The sequence below is a fragment of the Nematolebias whitei genome, chromosome 13, assembly GCF_014905685.2.
Source record: "Nematolebias whitei isolate Nwh7 chromosome 13, NemWhi1, whole genome shotgun sequence".
NCBI lineage: Eukaryota > Metazoa > Chordata > Actinopteri > Cyprinodontiformes > Rivulidae > Nematolebias > Nematolebias whitei.
This window is the reverse complement of record NC_056510.1, coordinates 12440968-12459418: the sequence shown is the minus strand read 5'-3', so window position 1 is coordinate 12459418 and position 18451 is coordinate 12440968. Positions and strand designations below refer to the sequence as shown.

Here is an 18451-nt window from a genome sequence, read left to right as displayed (position 1 = left end):
TTATTTTTTTTAAAAGAGTGATGGATTGTGATTGATTTAATGGTCAAAATTAAAATGCTTCCTCCAGGTCAGAGGTGAGTCTCTATCCTAAGGGAATAAAAATATTATGGCATGTTTCCCTGAATTAATTTGTATTATTAAAAAAACAAAAAACAAAATGGGTGAACATTTAAAATCATCAGATGTGCATCAGCCAAATTTGAAGTAGTACATTTGTCGGTCCAAAGATGAGATCACAGTCTGTTAACTAGGTCATGCAAATTTAATCCATCTTCCAAACTGTACGAGCAAGCATTTACAAAGCTCTCAAGCATCTGGCCCAAACAAATGTTCAACTTGGCAGACAAAGAATAAAAACTCAACAGCTGTGAACTCACTGACTTTGCATTGGAAAAGTTTTCCTATTTTTTACAATACTGTAAACTTTGAAAAATAAATAACTTAAAGGCCGCCCTGACTTGCAAATTATTATTATTTATTATTATTATTATTATTATTATTATTATTATTATTATTATTATTATTATTATTATTATACCTTTATTTATGCAGGTTAGTTCCAATTGAATAATAATAAAGCATTTTATTGGTTAGCACCTTTCAAGACACCCAAGGACACTTCACAACATTAAAAACACAAAATAAAACTTTACAGAATGGCTATAAAAACACTAAACCAAGAAGAAAATAACAAGAAATTAAAGTGAGAAGGCTAACTTGAACAGATGAGTTTTGAGTTGTGATTTGAAGGTCAGAAGGGAGTCAATATTACAGATGTCCAGGGGAAGAGCGTTTCAGAGTTGGGGAGCAGAGTGAGAAAAAGCTCTGTATCCCATGATGCTGAGGCGGACGAGAGGCATGTTGAGGTGGATAGAAGAGGAAGAATGTAGGGAGCGTGAATGGGTGATAATGTGCAGGAGATCGGATAGATAGGGAGGACCGAAGTTATGGATGGCCTTGAATGTGTACAACAGGATTTTAAATTGAATTCTGAATGTGACTGGAAGCCACTGAAGTTGCTGTAAAACTGGGGTGATGTGATGAAACGAGGGAGTTTTGGTAACAATGCGGGCAGCTGAATTTTGAACCATTTGAAGCTTACGGAGTAATTTGTGCGGCAGACCAAAGAGGAGAGCGTTACAGTAATCGATTCAAAAAATGACCAAACTATGGACCAGGATGGAAGCAGAGTGCAGAGAGAGGGATAGATGGAGACGGTTGATGTTTCGAAGGTGGAAGTATGCAGACTGGGTAATATTATTGATGTGAGAGTGAAAAGAGAGAGTGGTGTCAAGAACGACACCCAGACTCTTGACGTCAGGGGAGGGAGAAACCAAGGAGCCATCAATGGTGAGGGAAAAACCGTTGAGTTTAGATATGGTGGATTTAGTGCCAATGAGTATAAACTCTGTTTTATCACTGTTTAATTTAAGGAAGTTAGACGTAAACCAGGATTTAATTTCAGCTAAGCAGGAAGTGAGGGAGGAAGGAGGAAGTGAAGAATTAGGTGCAGTGGATAAGGAGAGCTGGGTGTCGTCGGCAAAACAATGGAAGTGAATGTTATATTTACGGAAGATATTGCCAAGGGGGGAGAAGGTAGATGATGAAAAGAAGTGGCCCCAGGATAGAGCCTTGGGTCACACTTGAAGTCACAGGGGAGGAGTAGGATCTGAATAGTTTAAGTTGGATGAACTGTGTGCGGCCAGAGAAATACGACTGAAACCAAGCGAGGGGTATCCTGATGCATTCTCAATAATCCAGGTAGAAAAATAAAAAAAGAAGTTAAGTGTGGTCCTCTGGACATTCAAAAAGCAAAACGAGGGGTGTATGGGTGATTTCAATGGATGAAAGTCTGCGGAGAAGGACTCATTTAGAAGAGCTCAGATAAGTTTAAGAAGGCTCATTTTGAATGTAATTCATAATTTGGTTAAATATTTTTTCTTGACCTTGTTCTATTTGACCTACAACTGTAAAAAAAAAAAAAACTCACATGTAAGCACACAAGCTTAGTCATTTCAACCACTTGGTTTAATGATAATGCTGCTTTTGGTGGCGTACAGTGCTTATATACCTGGAATGGGATGTCCGGTGGTATTGACTTGTACAAAGATTGGTTCACTCTCCAGGTTCTCTTCCACAGCAAAGATGCTAATGTTGTAGGACATCCCAGGAAGAAGATCGCTTAGAGTCACAGAAGTTGCCGTATTGGGGAGAGTCAGCTCCATACTTTCACCCTCCTCTGAAGGTGCATAGACAACACGGTATCCTGCACAAAGAGGTAAAAATATGGACTGCACAAAACAGAAGACGTAGTAAACTAGAGCTGTGACTGATCGAGATGGTTCTAACATACCAGTGATGGGAGCAAGTGGTTTGTCCCAGCTGATGAGAATAGAGGTATCTCCAACCTCCTCCACTTCATGTTCCTTGGGAGCATCAGGTGCTGTTGAAGAAATGAGGTGCAAATATGGAAAATAAAATGTTTCAGCCAAAAGCTATAGTAGATTGAGGCTTTCAATCTAGTTACAATATTTTAGGGCCTTGAAGATGAAACCAAAAACTGCCTGATAAGGAACAATGAACATAAAATATGAACATGTGGATGTATTAGTCTTTTCTGTGTTCATTCATACTCATCTGCTCACACAGACACACGTTCGTGCTGCTGTTCGGCGTATTGTTTTTGTACCACTAGCGCTTAGCGTATTTTTTGTTAAACATTGTTCTTAGTTCATATCTTAGATCTTATTACTGGTTTTCTTTACAATTTATACTTTTGTTGGATGTAGCTGGGACTCTGTGTACATAATTTTGTTCCACCACATGTACCACATGTGGTGCGTATGACAAATAAAGAAACTCACCGGTTGTTTGTGAAGTAGTGAGAATTAAGTTGTCTCCTTCTCCATCTGTAACCTCATAAACATTCACTGTGTACTTCCTTCCAGGCAGAAGCTCATTAATGTTCACTGAGGTAGTTGTACGAGGCAAATCTGAGAAAAGGAAAATAATTGCATGGCAACAGATTGGAAAATATAGTACTGCTGACAACTCGGCACAAAACAAACTGCACATTGACTTAATTAACTGCACTTACCTAAAACGATGGGCTCCCTAGGTCCCTGTCCCTGCTCAATGAGCTCATACTCTACTCTGAAACCAGAAACGGTGTCGGAGGCAGAAACCCAGGAGATGACAAAGCTGTTGGAAGTGATTTCTGTCACAGATTCTGAGATGTCAATCAAAGGTGGAGGTGGGGTGATCTCGCCATGTGACGTAGCCACTACGAAGGGATAAGAAAGATAGAGCATGCATCAGGATAAGAAAGATAGCAATGGATTTTTTTCTATCAAAAGAACAAGGTTTTGCAAGGTTCAAGAATTTTTCCAGGCCTAGGACTTCAGTATCATGTCATATTTTGCACAACAGATTCAGTTAAATATAAACAGGAAAAACAGAGACAGCGTAGCGTTGAACGTCATGACTGTATCCAAATAAAAGTGAAGAACCAGAAAAACATTTGAGCAACTCAATCGAAACCGAGATCAACTCACATGATCCATACGTTGTAGTGAAGTCGAAGCTTGTGGTCTCTTTTTGTCCGAACCCAAGCACACTAATGAGCTGGCCTTCATATGTTATCCCAGGTCTCAGACCGGAGATGGTGTAGGAGTTAAGATGGCCAGGAATGATCACCTCCATCCATGGGTTTAGTGTATCTTTCTAAGGTAGAATGTGGATAGTTTTCCTATTTAGTTTCCAAATGTTGTATAGATTGCTTAAAAAAAACTGATCTGATGGACTAACAGAGCTCTTCTCCTGATTTGTTTGTGCAATCAGAACTCACCACTCTCCATTTGAGGATGTATTGGGTTATGTGAGTAGATGACGGGGTGTTCCACTGAATGGGATGGGTGTTTTGCTGGCCTCCAGCTTCTGTTATAACCACATGAACAGGACGATAACCACCTGTGAGATAAAGAGTGCACAGACAAGTGTCAGGAGAACGCCTCCACATCTAAAAATCACATTCATGATAAATATAATGGTTGAATTTCAAGATGCCTGATGAATGCTGAACAGCAAATCTCAATCACATTATGTAACTCTTAAGAGTGTCAGTGTGCAGCTGTGTTTTCCTGATCAGAACACAGGGAGAGTGGGAAAACCTAACAGGTTTCTGCGAGATTCCAGCACAGATTTCCATTCCTAGATGGGAGAAAACTTCTGCATGTCTTGTTATTCTTCACCAAGCATTGAAATGTCTTTAAAAAGCAGTTTGAAGGTGGATTTATGTATAACAGATCAGATGCAGAGAAAAAAAAGCTACATTTTATAAGTCCATCAGGCACAAAATACATATTCTTATATCAAATCTCAGTTATGGAAGTCTTCCAGCAACTTTTATCTCACTCTTCCTGGCTTTTATTACTGGATTCAAACAGATGTTCAGGAATGCCAGAGTGGAAAGCATGGGTGGGGGAAGGGGGCAAATATCTAAACATCTTACTGTCAATGTAATTCTGCAACATTAGGGAACACATAAACATGTCAGAAAAAATAAAGTGTTGCACAAAAGATCAAGTTACACTCAGGATAAGTGTGAGAAAACATAAAAATAACAATGTTATTGAAGTTGACAAGGACGTTTCCTTGCCTTCATTGCCTAATTTAAATCCCCAGTTCCCCCTAAACTGTGGTAAACAACAGTTAACATTTTTCCATTCAGGAGATTCTGCAGAAAACCTACATTTGAAAGCTCAATAAATAGATGTGGGTGTGCAATATAAAACATGGCTGCACAAGCCTATGGGTTTAAAAAGCTTAGTAGGTTAGCTAGTATAAGAAATTAGATGTGAGATGAACAGTCATTTCAAATATTCTGGCATTTGTAATGTTGTTAAGTTATTCTAAAAGATTTCAAGTCCTCTTTAATGCAAACAGAAGTCATGTGGTGACCAGACATGCTGATAAAAACCGATAGCTTTTATAAAGAACTGAGGTTTTCTAACCATTTTTCCAAATGGCAGACCTGTAATCAAAGTTTCTGAGCAAGTGGCTCGGTTAACCAGAAGCTGCAAGCAAATGCAAAACCTCAAAAACAATCTGGGACCAATTATTGCCTATTACAGGCCCACAGGCCACTGGTGAGGGTAAGGGTTATGGAGAATCATATGGGGGACAGACATGAAAACAGATGCACACTTGCAGCGTGGAGCTACATCTTAAGGCACACGATTTCCCAGCGTTACTCACATGGATCTGTGTAATGCACAAGAATTCATGCATGCATGCACACCATCAACCTGTACTTTTTAAAAAGTGGTTGTTGTGTCTATGTTTGCTTTCAGACCGATGCACAACTCGGTGGTGATAAGCACAGACTAAAAGGAGGTAATAGCATAAATCACTCTAACAATAAGAATGACCCAAAAGATTAAACACCACACGCAGAGATATGCACAGATAACAGACAAGAAAGCATTCTTTAAAAAGATTTTATCAATGTTTTGGCTCAATTAGACGCTTGTGAAAACTTGCCTAGAAAAATAAAAATAAAAAACTCTTAAACTTTGGTTTTCTTTTCAACCTTTTATGGTGCTTTACAGAGTTAGCCAACTGACTTAAGGTCTGGAAACCTTGCTGCCCTAAATCTAAGTATGCTGTATTTTATAAAGCAGAGCATGACACACACACATACACATATGCACACGCATACACACACAGATCACATTCACAGATGGTTGCCATTACAGCCACTTACAACAGAGTAGTGCCCTACATTTTGTATCTTCCGTCAACCTGCTTCAGCAAACGACTATCAGTTGAAATGTTCCACTTTTCGCAACCTGGATCTGGTTCTTGCACAACTTTACAACCTCACTTATATTTGTCATATTTATTTATGGTGTTGGAAATTCTATCCCTGAAAATACTAAATCTATACCACAAAAGCTCATCATTCATGAAAGGCATGAACAAAATAATTTTTTTCTCTTAAGGAATAACACACAAATCAACCTTGGGAAGCTGGAAATGGTAGAAACTTTAGGCTAAATTAAAAAAAGTAAGTAATGTTTGCAGTGATGCAATTTAGTCAAGAAAATGAGGTAATCTGACTGGCCGTATAACTTTGTTCTGAAGGCTGGCTACAAACTACAAAATCTGAAACATGAGCTTCATCTTTGATTGCTGACGTTCACAAATCTAAACTGCAGACGTTCTCGAGCTTTTTAGGTAATAGGTGTGTCAAATTTTTTATTTAATACCAAGTCATGAACTGTGGCGTTTAGTGCAGCTGTGACAACACAGATGAACCACATGCTGACAGGAACAAAGGATCTAAGTGTGTGTGTGTGTGTGTGGGGGGGGGGGGGGGGTTGAGCTTGTAAAATAAGGAAATCGCACCAGCTTTCATTCAAAGGCCTCATTTTCACAGTGATTTGCAGACATTTTTCAGAGGTGGAGCCCAGTTTGTGGAGTTCAGTGTGGAAAAGGGGTTATCCATAAGATTACAAGGATAAAAAGAAAGCACAAGGACAAACTGTGAATGGTGGGCATAAAAAGGTCAGGTGAGCTTGTGATCATATTTGTGCAGCGACTCACCATGTCTATCCCAACACCCCAACATGCAACCACTGGGTATACATGTTTTAAGCTGTTTTCATGCATGAAGACCAAAGACGCTCAGGAGAAAAAGTGGACTATAAAGTCTCCACTTTTTTTCGCAGTTGCATTTTGTGCATGTAATTCACAGCAGGAGCATTTTCTGGAAATTTAAACCAGAAGGTGGGACACACAAGACAGGATGGAGTGAGAAAGGTATAGCATGAGAATGAATGTGTTTGCTTTAGTGTTGAACTTCAAATCTTTTGGACATTTAACTAGAAGGGGTTAGTAGAAATTATCTACAAAAATTCTAGGTCTGAAGCTACAGATATTTGAAAATATAAGATAAGATAAGCTCTATCTTATCTTATATTTGCATTCCCTCATGCCTCAAGCCCAAACCGAATGCTTGAAATGTACAATATTGTTTAATAGATTATTTAAAATATAAACATCTTACCTGGGTATGACCGCTGGGGCTGACATTTATGCTCTCCAATACCGTTGCCCAAGCAGTAGCATTTGTACGGGATTCCATGCAGGACTTGTTCCCAAGACTCCCCAATCTGATAGAAAACCTTCGTCTGTGGGTCCTCGCACTGGTCTGAATTTTTGAACATCCAAGGAAATATTAGAGACATTCAACTATAAATGTGATGCATGAAATATGATTTGCTATGGTATTTGTTGTATTTATTGAACTAAATAAATGAAAACAAGTTTAAAAAAAGGTTGAATGAAAAATAAATAAACAAAGACACCATGTTGTTTAAATTACAATCAAACACACATAATGATTAATCTAATCAACAACTGCAAAAAATATGTAAATTTACCTGTAAAGGCAAAGTCTGGTTATTTTTGAAATTATGTTCTGTCTAGTTATTAATAGTTAGTACTTTCTCATAAAGAAAAAAGTAGAAGTTTGTCCAGACTAATTTAATGGGTAGTCAAACTTTTAAAACACTTCTCTAACAAAAACAATATGTGGTGTGAAAGAATGCGACATTAACAAATATTAAAGCTTGACACTTTCAAATGACACCATTTGTTTGTCGCCATTTCCTCAAATGAACAACACCAGTGTCACTACAGTAATAAGTGTGCTGACCTTGTTGCTCATCAAAAAGTCTTTGAATATTATCTAGTAGAATTTTTTAAACTCTATACTCTATACATGAATTGTTCAGTCCTGTTTGTTTTTATCTTTAAACTATAATGGTTTTAGATTTAAGAACAGGCTAATGGTATGTTCATGGTACCCAGCATGAATAAATATTCTTACATATCACTTTTGTACTGTGCATAATGAACATATGATTGATTGATTGATGATTTTATTGATATTACCCCAGTAAATTAGATAAGGTACCATATTTGCTGTCGTATAAGTTGCACCTTTTTGCATAAATTTGCAAGTCCTGCGACTTATATGGCAAAGCGACAAATATATGTTTTTTTTCTCCCCATATTTATAACCCAATTTTTGGCTGAGATCTGATAATTTCATTCATTCTGACATGGAAAATATTGAACACTACCATTTTCAGCCACTAGAGGGCCGTTGACTAATATGGCAAGCCAAGTGTCTCATTAATAGGTAAAAGTGGCTATTAATGCGACACTTGGCTTGCCATACAGAGCCACCTTCATCTCGGTCCAGAACTCCTGGCGTAAAGGTCAAATCAGTTGCATTTTGCTGCGCCGTCCAGGTGAAATGCAGCTGCTTTGACGATTAAAGTGAATTTATTAAAGATAAGTTCAACTGAGACACACCTTTAAAATAATGTTGAGCAAACAAAAAATTGTTTTTAGGTGGTTATCTTGTTAAATTTTGACAAACTGCACAGCGAGTCCTCCCTCTGCGCGCTCCAGCAGCCGCAAATCTCTTTTTGAAATGCAGCCGGTTTGACCAATATAATGCATTTATTAAGGAAAAGTTTAACCGAGACACACCTTTGCTATAATTTCAAGCAAACATATAATTGTTTTTAAGTGTTAATCTTGTTAAATTCTTGTTAAAGTCCTCCCGTGCACGCTCCCGCGGCCTCCATTTGGCAGCTAATCAATTTTTGGCACACCAGCCCACGTTTCTGGGTGGTCAGCGGTGACACATAAAAGATGCGACGTATACGGCGAAGCAACATATTTATGTTTTTTTTTACACAATATTAGACATATTTGGACTGATGTGACTTATACGGTGGTGCGACGTGTACGGCGACAAGTACACTAAAATAAGTGAACAACACAAAATATGCAATGTTATTTTCCCTAACACCCCAGTGCTTCTTGCTACCCAATAATGTATTTGTATACACTTTTTCTACAGTAATTTGATTTATGGTTGCATTCACATTTGTAGTTATTTGTCGATTGACAAAGAGCATTCATTTGGTATTATTTATAGTTTATATAAATCAAACCAATTTAAGATTAACCATTTATGTTGTAACTAACATCAAAACGACAGCAAAGTCCAAACCGTTCAACCAAAAAACAGCACTGAGTAGAAATATGTAAGAATTTGAAGAATCTGTAAAAATCTGTGACGTGATAAACCCACCTATGGGATCACAATTCCATCGACCGCGGCCCAGTCCAAAGCAGGTGCAGTTCATGATATATCCCAGTTCATGTTTCTTAGTGAAGGTTTGGTTAGCCTCATAGGTCACAGCGTCCACGAGACAACGATCTATCACAGAAACTGACACACAAACAGATAAAGCATGAGCAGACACAAACTACCAACATGTTTCTGATTATATGTATTTTTGAACACTGCACAGTTGAACTACTCAATGTTGGTGCAGCTAAGGTCAAGCAAAGGCTCACTTGATGTTTTGGGAGGTGAGCCCTTCTATCAAACATGACCTTTAATGTTTAACAAACTTTAATTTTAGTGGCTAATCAGAATATTCCAAATCTAATCTGTTGCTGACATACCTTGAAGCTGCGAGTGAGCAACACAGTTCCATTCTCCTCGTCCGTTACCTATGCAGGTACACCGCATCATTTCACCCAAAACATCATGCCGCTTGTCCCACTGGTCACCTATGCGGTACATCAGCCCTTCGCTTGGTGTGCACACTTCTTCATTAGCTAGAGTACACAAACACACAGAAAAAAAAAAAAAAATGCATGGACATGGATTTGCTGAATAGTGATTTTTTTTTTTTTTCTCCAAATATCTGGGTGTAAGGAGCAACACGGGTCACTAATGCACAACCATATCACCCATTCTGTATAAACGAACATTACACTAATTTCATTGTACAACTAGCACAAATTCTACACTTTATAAAAAGTTAAAGCCAGCCGCCTTGTGTTTTTGAATGACCATGTGTGTGTTTGCCACACGCTCCCAGTTAATTAAAATGGAGTATCAGAGCTGCAGAAGTGGTCACAACAAGCAGAAACCTGCCTTTAGGTGTACATCAGAGTTATGGAAAGAAAGTGTGTGTCATGCTGGTTTTATTCCAGTTCAGATTTTCACCATTTCTGGATTCAAATTTAAAGGAAACCATACTCTAGCAGAACTTACAATGAGCTCTGGACACCACAACAAGGCATTTATTATTGAAACCCACCAGTCGCTCACATGTAAAGTGCCTCATGTCTCACTGCTCCAAGGTACAAACAAGCAAAATCAAATCACTCAAAAATAACTCACGTTGCTGTCTGAAGCAGGATGTCTTATGAGGACAGGAGCCTTTATAGTTTTATGAAGTACCAGTAAACTAATTGAAGTCCTTTAAGAAGGTGAACATTATTCATTTTAGTTGGTTTGGTAATTGAATCTCTCTGTACAAAAAGCAAATAGCAGCTGGACGGAAGTGTGTGAAAAACAAGCACCGTGTTTTTCAGACTATAAAACGCACCGGATCATAAGGCGCAATATCAATAAACGGGTCTGTTTTCATACGTAAAACGCACTGGATTATAAAACGCACCGGATTATAAAGTGCATTTAGCGAAACAAAACAGTCAAATAAGTCAAACTTTATTCAACTCATTCACAATAACCATATACAATTGGTTCGAGGTCGGTAAGCACAACCAGAATTAATACATAAGACCCACTGGACTATAAGGCTCACTGTTGAGTTTTAAGACAATTAAAGTTAGTTATTTCAGAAATAGTTTGGTTGCAGCTAAATAAATTTACTTATTAGAATGACAGCAGCAGTAATATGAAAAGCCTTTTAACGTGTGCCTTATAATCTTAATGGATTCTTCAGCATTAAGGTCATTAAATCACTGGTTTAAACAGAATCATCTTTACTGCTAAATACGTTTACACAATGAGAGAATCTATTGTTTTGTGCAACACTGCTGACTCCCAACGTAAAAGCCTTTCTGGCTCTTACTCTTGTGTTGGCGATAAACAGCTCTCTAATGCAAAACAGCTTGAATCTCAAGTGAGAAACCTGAGACGTAGAGATCTTGAATTTATCAGAACTTCAGTTTTGCAATCAGTATTTAAACGATGGTAGTGGACCTTAGAATGTGAATGTTTAAGATTGCAAATTGAAACAGTCCTAAATGTTGAGTCAATCCCAGAGACAGCTGTTTGACATCCCAGAGGTGCATAACAAACAGCTTTTGAAGAAGATTGCAAGAGGAGGCGGAAGTGGAGAAAGCATTAGCTCCATGTCTGATTGAACAGAACCATTAACGTCCCAACGTTCGTGTTTGTTTTGAGTCATGCCTGTGAAGCAGTTAACGTCACCACAGGACAGCGCTGACCTCAAACAAACACCTCTGTTTAAACACCTTGACAATGGCCGCGGTGTTTAAACAGCCCGTCTCCCAAAACAGTGTAAAATTTGGCACGGCAATTTTAACGACTGAACGTCAGCCAATAGGTGGTCTGAGGAGTGGAATAATCAAAAGCATTTTATTTGTTGGGGAAATTCACATTAAATAGCATAATTACTTGAATTATGTGCAAACTGCAAAATGCATGGCTACATGTTGATCCACTTTTGTTCCACATATGATCAAACAATTTAAAACCAAGTGGAAGGTTGAAGGTAAGTTTTCAGATAAAGAAGGGGGAAAACAACATTACGTAAAGCTGCTGCACAGAGTTACTTACCAGACATGGGACAGAACCCATAAAGTTGCTCCACATCATAGTTGGTTGTGGTGCCACACCACTTCATGCCATCCCTCCGTCCATCTGAAGTGCAGTCGGTGTAGTTTCGGCCATTGTAGAGGAATGGGAACTGACACAAAGCTCCATTAGAATTGCCACCTCGTGTCACCAGAACCCCTGTTGAAACAAGTACAACAATAACTGTGGGCATCATTAAACTCCCAAGTGTAGCTGTAATTTCAGATGATGCTAGTTTTCTGTGCACAAACATTTCAAAATTTGCAGCTACTTCGAAACTCGATGATCATAAAAAGCATAAGCAGTTACGTTCAATATCAATGTGGCAAACGGTCAAAAGCATCAGAGCCAGTGTGCATGGATGGGATTTAACATTCTTCCATGAGAGTTATATTTCATCTGTTTCCATCGGTGTCTTTATTTCAGAATTCCTTTTAAATTTACAACTTCAGTAGCACTGCCAGCTCACCGTATTTCTCAGTACAGAAGGAATATTTCTGGTCTTTATCGAAATCAGACGAAGTGGAACACCACAGCTGTCCATCACTGCGTCCATCCGAGGTACAAGAGTGATAGGTCTTTCCCTTGTGGACAAAAGGGAACACACAGGGAAGGGCTCCTGAGTTCCCACCATAAACTGGGGCTGGTCCGTCTGTATGGAGACATGAAAACCCAAAGTAAAATAATCATTCAGTCTCAAATATATTTTATTGGGATTTTAGTATCATTAAATGAAGCTCTATGGGATAAAATTCACTTTACACTAAGGCTGATGGTGGTGCTTGAGCAATATTATTTTTTTTAAGTCCCCAAGAACATAAAGAAAAAACTTCTCTCACCCCACTGATTGCAGCTTACTCCGTTGCCAAGGCAGGTACAGATCATTTGTTTGGTTCCCTGTTTCCTGAGCCAGCGCTGTCCATTGAAGTATGTCAGTCCTGTGTCAGTCTTACAAGTTAACTCCTGAGGAAACTCAGGAACAGTGACAGGGTGGTAGACAGCAGGCTGGATGTTGGCAATCACATGGGAACCAGTGCCTGAAACACAAGACAAATCAAATGTCTTATCAAACATGTCAAGGCTGGAATAAGGAAATACTTGCCTATAAATACTGAAAAAAGAAGTACCAGAGGCAAAAACTACCGCATGATGCAGTAAAAGAAGAGGCAAACAAAACAATATGTGACCCACTTAAATAAATAAAACAAAATAATCATATTTGAAGAGCCATTCTTAATATTTTAGAGTTTTCCCTCTTTCCTTGTTTGTAACATATTTATAACAAATAAGACACACTGCCTACAATTTCCTGTTGACTTTTCTTTTCTTATACATCTTTATCCCATTGTAAGCATAAACATATTGTCTGCATCAAAGTTCATGCTCAATGATCCAGGTAGAAAATCCAACAAATTTCAGTCAGGTCATCTGGATGGGTTCTTTTTTGTTATTGTCGTTGAGACGTTTCGTTCTTCATCCAAAGGACTTCATCAGTCCGAGGAGCCACAACAAACTGAGTCCCACAAGCAGCACACCCACACAGTGGACCAACCAGTTTGGTGGTGATAAGATGGCTTCTGAGACCCGCCCTCTCCCCTGTTGACTCCTCTGAGGCAGCCATAGCCAAAGTGGTTCAAAACATCAAAGTTCATGCTCTGATGGACTGATGAAGTCCTTTGGATGAAGGACGAAACGTCTCAACAAAACAAACTGTCCAGATAACCTGACTGAACTTTGTTGCATAATGTCAGCAGTTTAAGTGGTATAGCATGACTTTAAAAGAATAAAACATTTTTGTCCAGGTAAACCAGACTGGGCTAATTTTTAGAGAATGGTCTGAAAGAGACTGGAGCAAAAGACAGTTTTTGAGAGAACGTCATGAGAGGTGCTTAGCAAAGTGCAGAATTAAATAAATTGTGCAATTTTGTTCATTAATGCATATGAAAATGAACCAAAATAAATGTATAAACATATAAATTACAGCTGCAGTAAAGGTCTATTCCAAAGTGTTTCAATCCATAATATCAAATAAAATGCTGCATCTAATGTGCCTTTTACCAACTTTAAGTCAAAATGAGCACATTTTATGTGTCACGCCCAATAATCACTTTAATCACTGCACATTTTTCTTACTAACTCTCTCATGTGCACTTCTCCCCCATCACTCCCTTGTTCCCACACACCATGCCCGTCTCCCCATCCCATGGGGTCATGATCATAAACTACAAGACATGTCTTTCTCACTTCATCACTTGGACACTTTTTATCTCCCCCTCCTCATAACATCTGTCTTTGGCATGACATTCTTCTTGATACAGAGGGTGAGAGGGATTTTATCAGTCCTCACCCTGGCTGGAGGTGTGAAGTGAGACTTTTCTTTCACAGCTCCACTCTCCTCGGCCATTCCCCACGCACAGACACTGAAGCCAGCGGCCTTGGGCATCTGTCTTGGACCATGTGTCGCCAATACGATATGCGGTCAGAGTATCTTTGTCATTACAGTAATCTAGGAGGAAAAGAAAACAGAGCAAAAATGAAATGAAAGGAAACTGTAAGCCTACAACTGTTGTACATCTTAGGATCAAAAAATTGGTGAAGACTAAAAAGAAGGTTCATCTGGAAATGTTTGCAGCTACTCAGTGGGGAGTGATCCCTGCTGGCCACCAGCTGTTTCCATGTTTGAATCTCAAAACATGGCTGATAACTTGTGTGTATGGAGGAATGAGCGATGACCTGCAGTAAATAAAAAGGCCACCCCAAAGTATCGCATGCAACAAGTTAATGAGCAACAACTTCAATCATTATCTGATACATCAAAGAGCATACATGTGGACACATGTCATGCTTTAAATTACACAAACAGCTGGTAAATATTTTCAGCACAGCTTGTTGAAAACCTTCAACTATCACAGCTGTAATGTGAGAATACAGTAAAGTATCTGGCACAGTTTGATGATCCAGAAACTGTTGGATTTGAGTTGAAATTAATTAGATTTTCTGCTCTGACTTTCACTGAGTTGGTTTTCAGGTTTAATAGATACTAAAGATACATTTAGATAACTTATGAAGACATGTATGAGAATATCAATGCGGCTACTTCCTGAAAATGTATCCTTAAGAACTAGACTTCTGTTTGTCGTAATCTAAGCTACAAAATATTAACATTTATTGAATAAATTATATGAGATGTGTAAAAAGAGACAATAAGAAATGTGTTTAGGATGTTGGTAGTGTAGTATGTCATATCCTGAGATATATTCATACATTAAACGGGTTCACTCATCTTTCTGGACTGTGTGATGTTCGTGCGTTGAATTCAACAGAAATGTGGACGTGAGACGTTAATTATCTTTGACTCACCAAGCGAGTGGGTCATTTATTAACAGAATCAAGTTTAACACATCACACATTTACATTAATTTGGCAGAATATGAAAACAACAACATAATCAGCTTTACAGGAAGTGAGAACAATACGGCGATTGTTTTCACTTTTCAGCAGAACAGCAGACATCAATTCACACGGCGGTGATTGATTTTCTAGCAGAAAGGAGAGTTTAAAGATGGAAAATTAAGATTTATCTTACAGAGAGATGTGTGAGGGAATTTATCTGTTTTAACCAGAACGTGCACGCTCCTTCGGAACTCAGCTTGTCCCAAACAGTACACTTTCGGTGAAGGTCGACTTTTACCTTTCCTGAAGATAGATCAGTTCCGGCGTGGAGTCTTACTTCCAACCACTGTTCGGCGTCTCAGTGAGAACAGCCAAATACCTAGAGAGCCGTGTGAGGTTATCCAAACAGAAGTTATAATTCCCAAAATCGTCTCTGGTTCAGCTTGTTTGGTTTAGCAGCATCCATGAATGCCTGCGGTTGCATTCACGGACTCCCAAACTCCCTGCACTCTGGATTCCACAACTCTTGAACTCCCAACTGGAACTCTCCTCAACTCAACTCTTTGAACTGGGAAGTTGCCACATTTAAATGGGCTATACTTCCGGTTCATTTGAGAGCTTTTTGATTGGTGGATGGACCAGAACAGAGGTGTGGTTTGTGATGTAAGGTGTTATGGAAAGTCAAGGATAGAGATTAAGATTGTTTAAGAACAGACAGAAAGATTGTTGGAGAAAACCAGTCTTAGTGGCGTCTCTACTCCTAGTATCTGCTGTGAAAGTTAAACATGACATTTCTTTTCAGTAAACTTCTTAGTTGACCGAAACCTGAACTCTAACACACTTACAAACTTTGCTCACTTTCAAAGCAGACGATCAAGAAATTGAATCATTACTCTGTAACGTACTCTAACTTGATTTCACTTTGAATTGAGGAATAAAAATCATTACTACTGTTTAAGTAGATAAAAATGAGTAGTTCACCTCAACATGTAAACATTGTTTGAACTAACACAATTTGATTATCAAAACATTTGTAAAATAGTAATGATCATAGAGAATTGTCTTTTTCCACTTGATTAATTCAAGAAAGAAAGTCTCAGGATCGATCAACCTGTATTTCTGGATGCAGATCAATGAAATGACAGTTTCTGACCATATGATCCTAAGGTCATTGATTTGACATCAGGTCAAGTTCACTACAGTAGTGACTCATTAGGGTCAGCATGGTAAGTGCAAATCTATATGTTTCACATCCTTACAGTACTCCTAATCAGACAGGCAGACAGAAACACAGAGTAGAATGTAAATGTCAGACTACGGATGCCTGATATTATCAGCATGGTATTGGCCGATATTAGCAATAAAGTTAAATATCGGACATAGGCAGTTCCATCAAAATAACTCAATGATATTTTGTGTATGACTGTTCGAGTGTTGTCATTGTGTTAAGAGTAAATGTCATGAATAAATTTGACATTAAACATAATCCAAGTTGAAGTGTTACATCATTTCAGCCCCCTTTTTGACATCTGTATTTGGTAGCATGCCAAACTGACAAAGACCATGCAGAATAATGTAGTATTTTAATTCTACAGCAGCGAAAGCTATGTAGTCTCAGTAAGCAGGTCTAGGGAAAAAATATCGGTATTGGTATTGGTTATCAACCAAATAAGTGTTAACATATTGGCATATCGGATGTCGGCCACAAATTCAATATTGTGCATCCCTACTTGAGGCAAACTGTCATTTGGCAAAAATTGTAAGATGTATATTAAAAAAAAACATGAATTGTAAATGGCAGAAGCATTTTTACAAACCTGCAGGACAAGTAGCAAACTAAAAATCCTGATCCAAATGGAAAAAGAACATTTGAAAACAAATATTGGTGCTCCGATGCTTTCGCACTGGCATTCTTTACAAAATGTGTATCTTAAAAGATTTATCAGACCGACAATTGACGTGCTGTGGCATAAGATAAATAAATAAAAATAGAGTTATAACGTAAAAAAAGCGTCTTACTTTTTGAAGTACATTTGATGTGTCCAGTCCCCTCTCCTCGACAGGTGCACTCCACCATCATCCACCCCTCATACTTCCTCTCCCATGTCTCCCCAACTTTATAAGAGACTCCAACGGAATTGTCATAGCAACTCTCAGCTGCAACACACAGACTCAGATACTTACTAAAACACTTTTTACGTTGCCCGTAGATCAAAACTCCATCACAAAAATAATGCTTGGAACAGGTTGATAGGAATAAAATAAAATAAAAAATATTTTTGGATCAAATATTCCCACATTTATTACAGGGCTTTAGTCAGCTGTCTGACTCACCAACAGGCTTGCAGGTCCATTCTCCTTTGCCATTTCCCAAGCAGACACACTCCAACATGGAGTCTCCTGCTTCATTTGGTCTCCTCCAGGTGTCTCCGATCTTATGTGAAACCTCACCATCATGACAGCGATCTGATGTAAAGCAAAGAGAGTAATAGATTTTCTGCAAGTGTGTGAACGTAAAAGAACGTTGACAGTTTTCATCATTATCTAACCCTCCAGATTACTATAAACCATATATGATAATCAGCTGAAGAGAATAGGGATTAGCTGCCATCAGTCTGACAGACATGGCCAAAACATGTAAAGAAAAATAAACCTCAAGCCGGGATGTGTGGTCTGAGGTTAGAGCATTAACAGCAAAGAGTAGCCCCCACCAAACTGGGAAGGTGTGTGTGAAACCACAGGCAAAAACAGAGTCCACACATACTGGCAATGGTGCAACTAATTTTGCTCCTCCCAGATCCGAGGCACGTGCAGTCCCAGATCATGCCTTCCCTGAATCTCTCAAAAGTTTCTCCCACAGTGTAGGACCGCAGTGTGAGCTCATCGTAACACTTTTCCTCTTCTGCAGAGACAAAAAAAAAGTAAATGTAAGGATTTTGGGAGAAATAAAAATGTTGTATTAGAATTGATGCAAAAATATGTATTTGGGGGGAAATAACAGCACACAAACTAACCATCAGGTTTACTTTTACACTTGATCCCAGCAACTCCGTGGCAGGTACAGATCAAAGTTTTGCCCCAAAATGGCCGCTCCCACTGGTCATTAACATTATAGAAGTGTCCATTCTCTAAACAACCATCTGAGCAGAGAAAAGGGGAAAAGATGAGACAGCTAAATGAGACAGAATTCAGATTGGAAAGATGAATGTATAGTTTTACTCCAACCACAACTCACCATAATCTGATTAAACAATAAACAAAACCCTTTTTATGTCAAAATAATTCAAGCCTAATTTAAACATTCAAGTAAACTTTATCCATGTCTGGTAA

At 38.5% G+C, this 18451-nt stretch overlaps 1 protein-coding gene across 1 annotated transcript in view; it reads right to left on the bottom strand.

Moving 5' to 3' along the window:
* fn1a (fibronectin 1a) overlaps nt 1-18451 on the bottom strand; it is a 37641-nt gene that overhangs the window by 18329 nt on the left and 861 nt on the right. The window contains exons 2-18 of the mRNA XM_037686866.1: nt 18136-18261; nt 17886-18023; nt 17456-17587; nt 17141-17278; nt 14076-14234; nt 12568-12765; nt 12198-12380; nt 11711-11887; nt 9556-9711; nt 9176-9304; nt 7070-7213; nt 3848-3969; nt 3555-3723; nt 3098-3283; nt 2865-2993; nt 2354-2443; nt 2072-2266 (exon numbers count right to left, since the gene is read on the bottom strand). Of these exons, the coding sequence (XP_037542794.1) occupies nt 2072-2266; nt 2354-2443; nt 2865-2993; nt 3098-3283; nt 3555-3723; nt 3848-3969; nt 7070-7213; nt 9176-9304; nt 9556-9711; nt 11711-11887; nt 12198-12380; nt 12568-12765; nt 14076-14234; nt 17141-17278; nt 17456-17587; nt 17886-18023; nt 18136-18261 (2571 nt within the window). The remainder of the gene's footprint in view (nt 1-2071; nt 2267-2353; nt 2444-2864; nt 2994-3097; nt 3284-3554; nt 3724-3847; nt 3970-7069; nt 7214-9175; nt 9305-9555; nt 9712-11710; nt 11888-12197; nt 12381-12567; nt 12766-14075; nt 14235-17140; nt 17279-17455; nt 17588-17885; nt 18024-18135; nt 18262-18451) is intronic.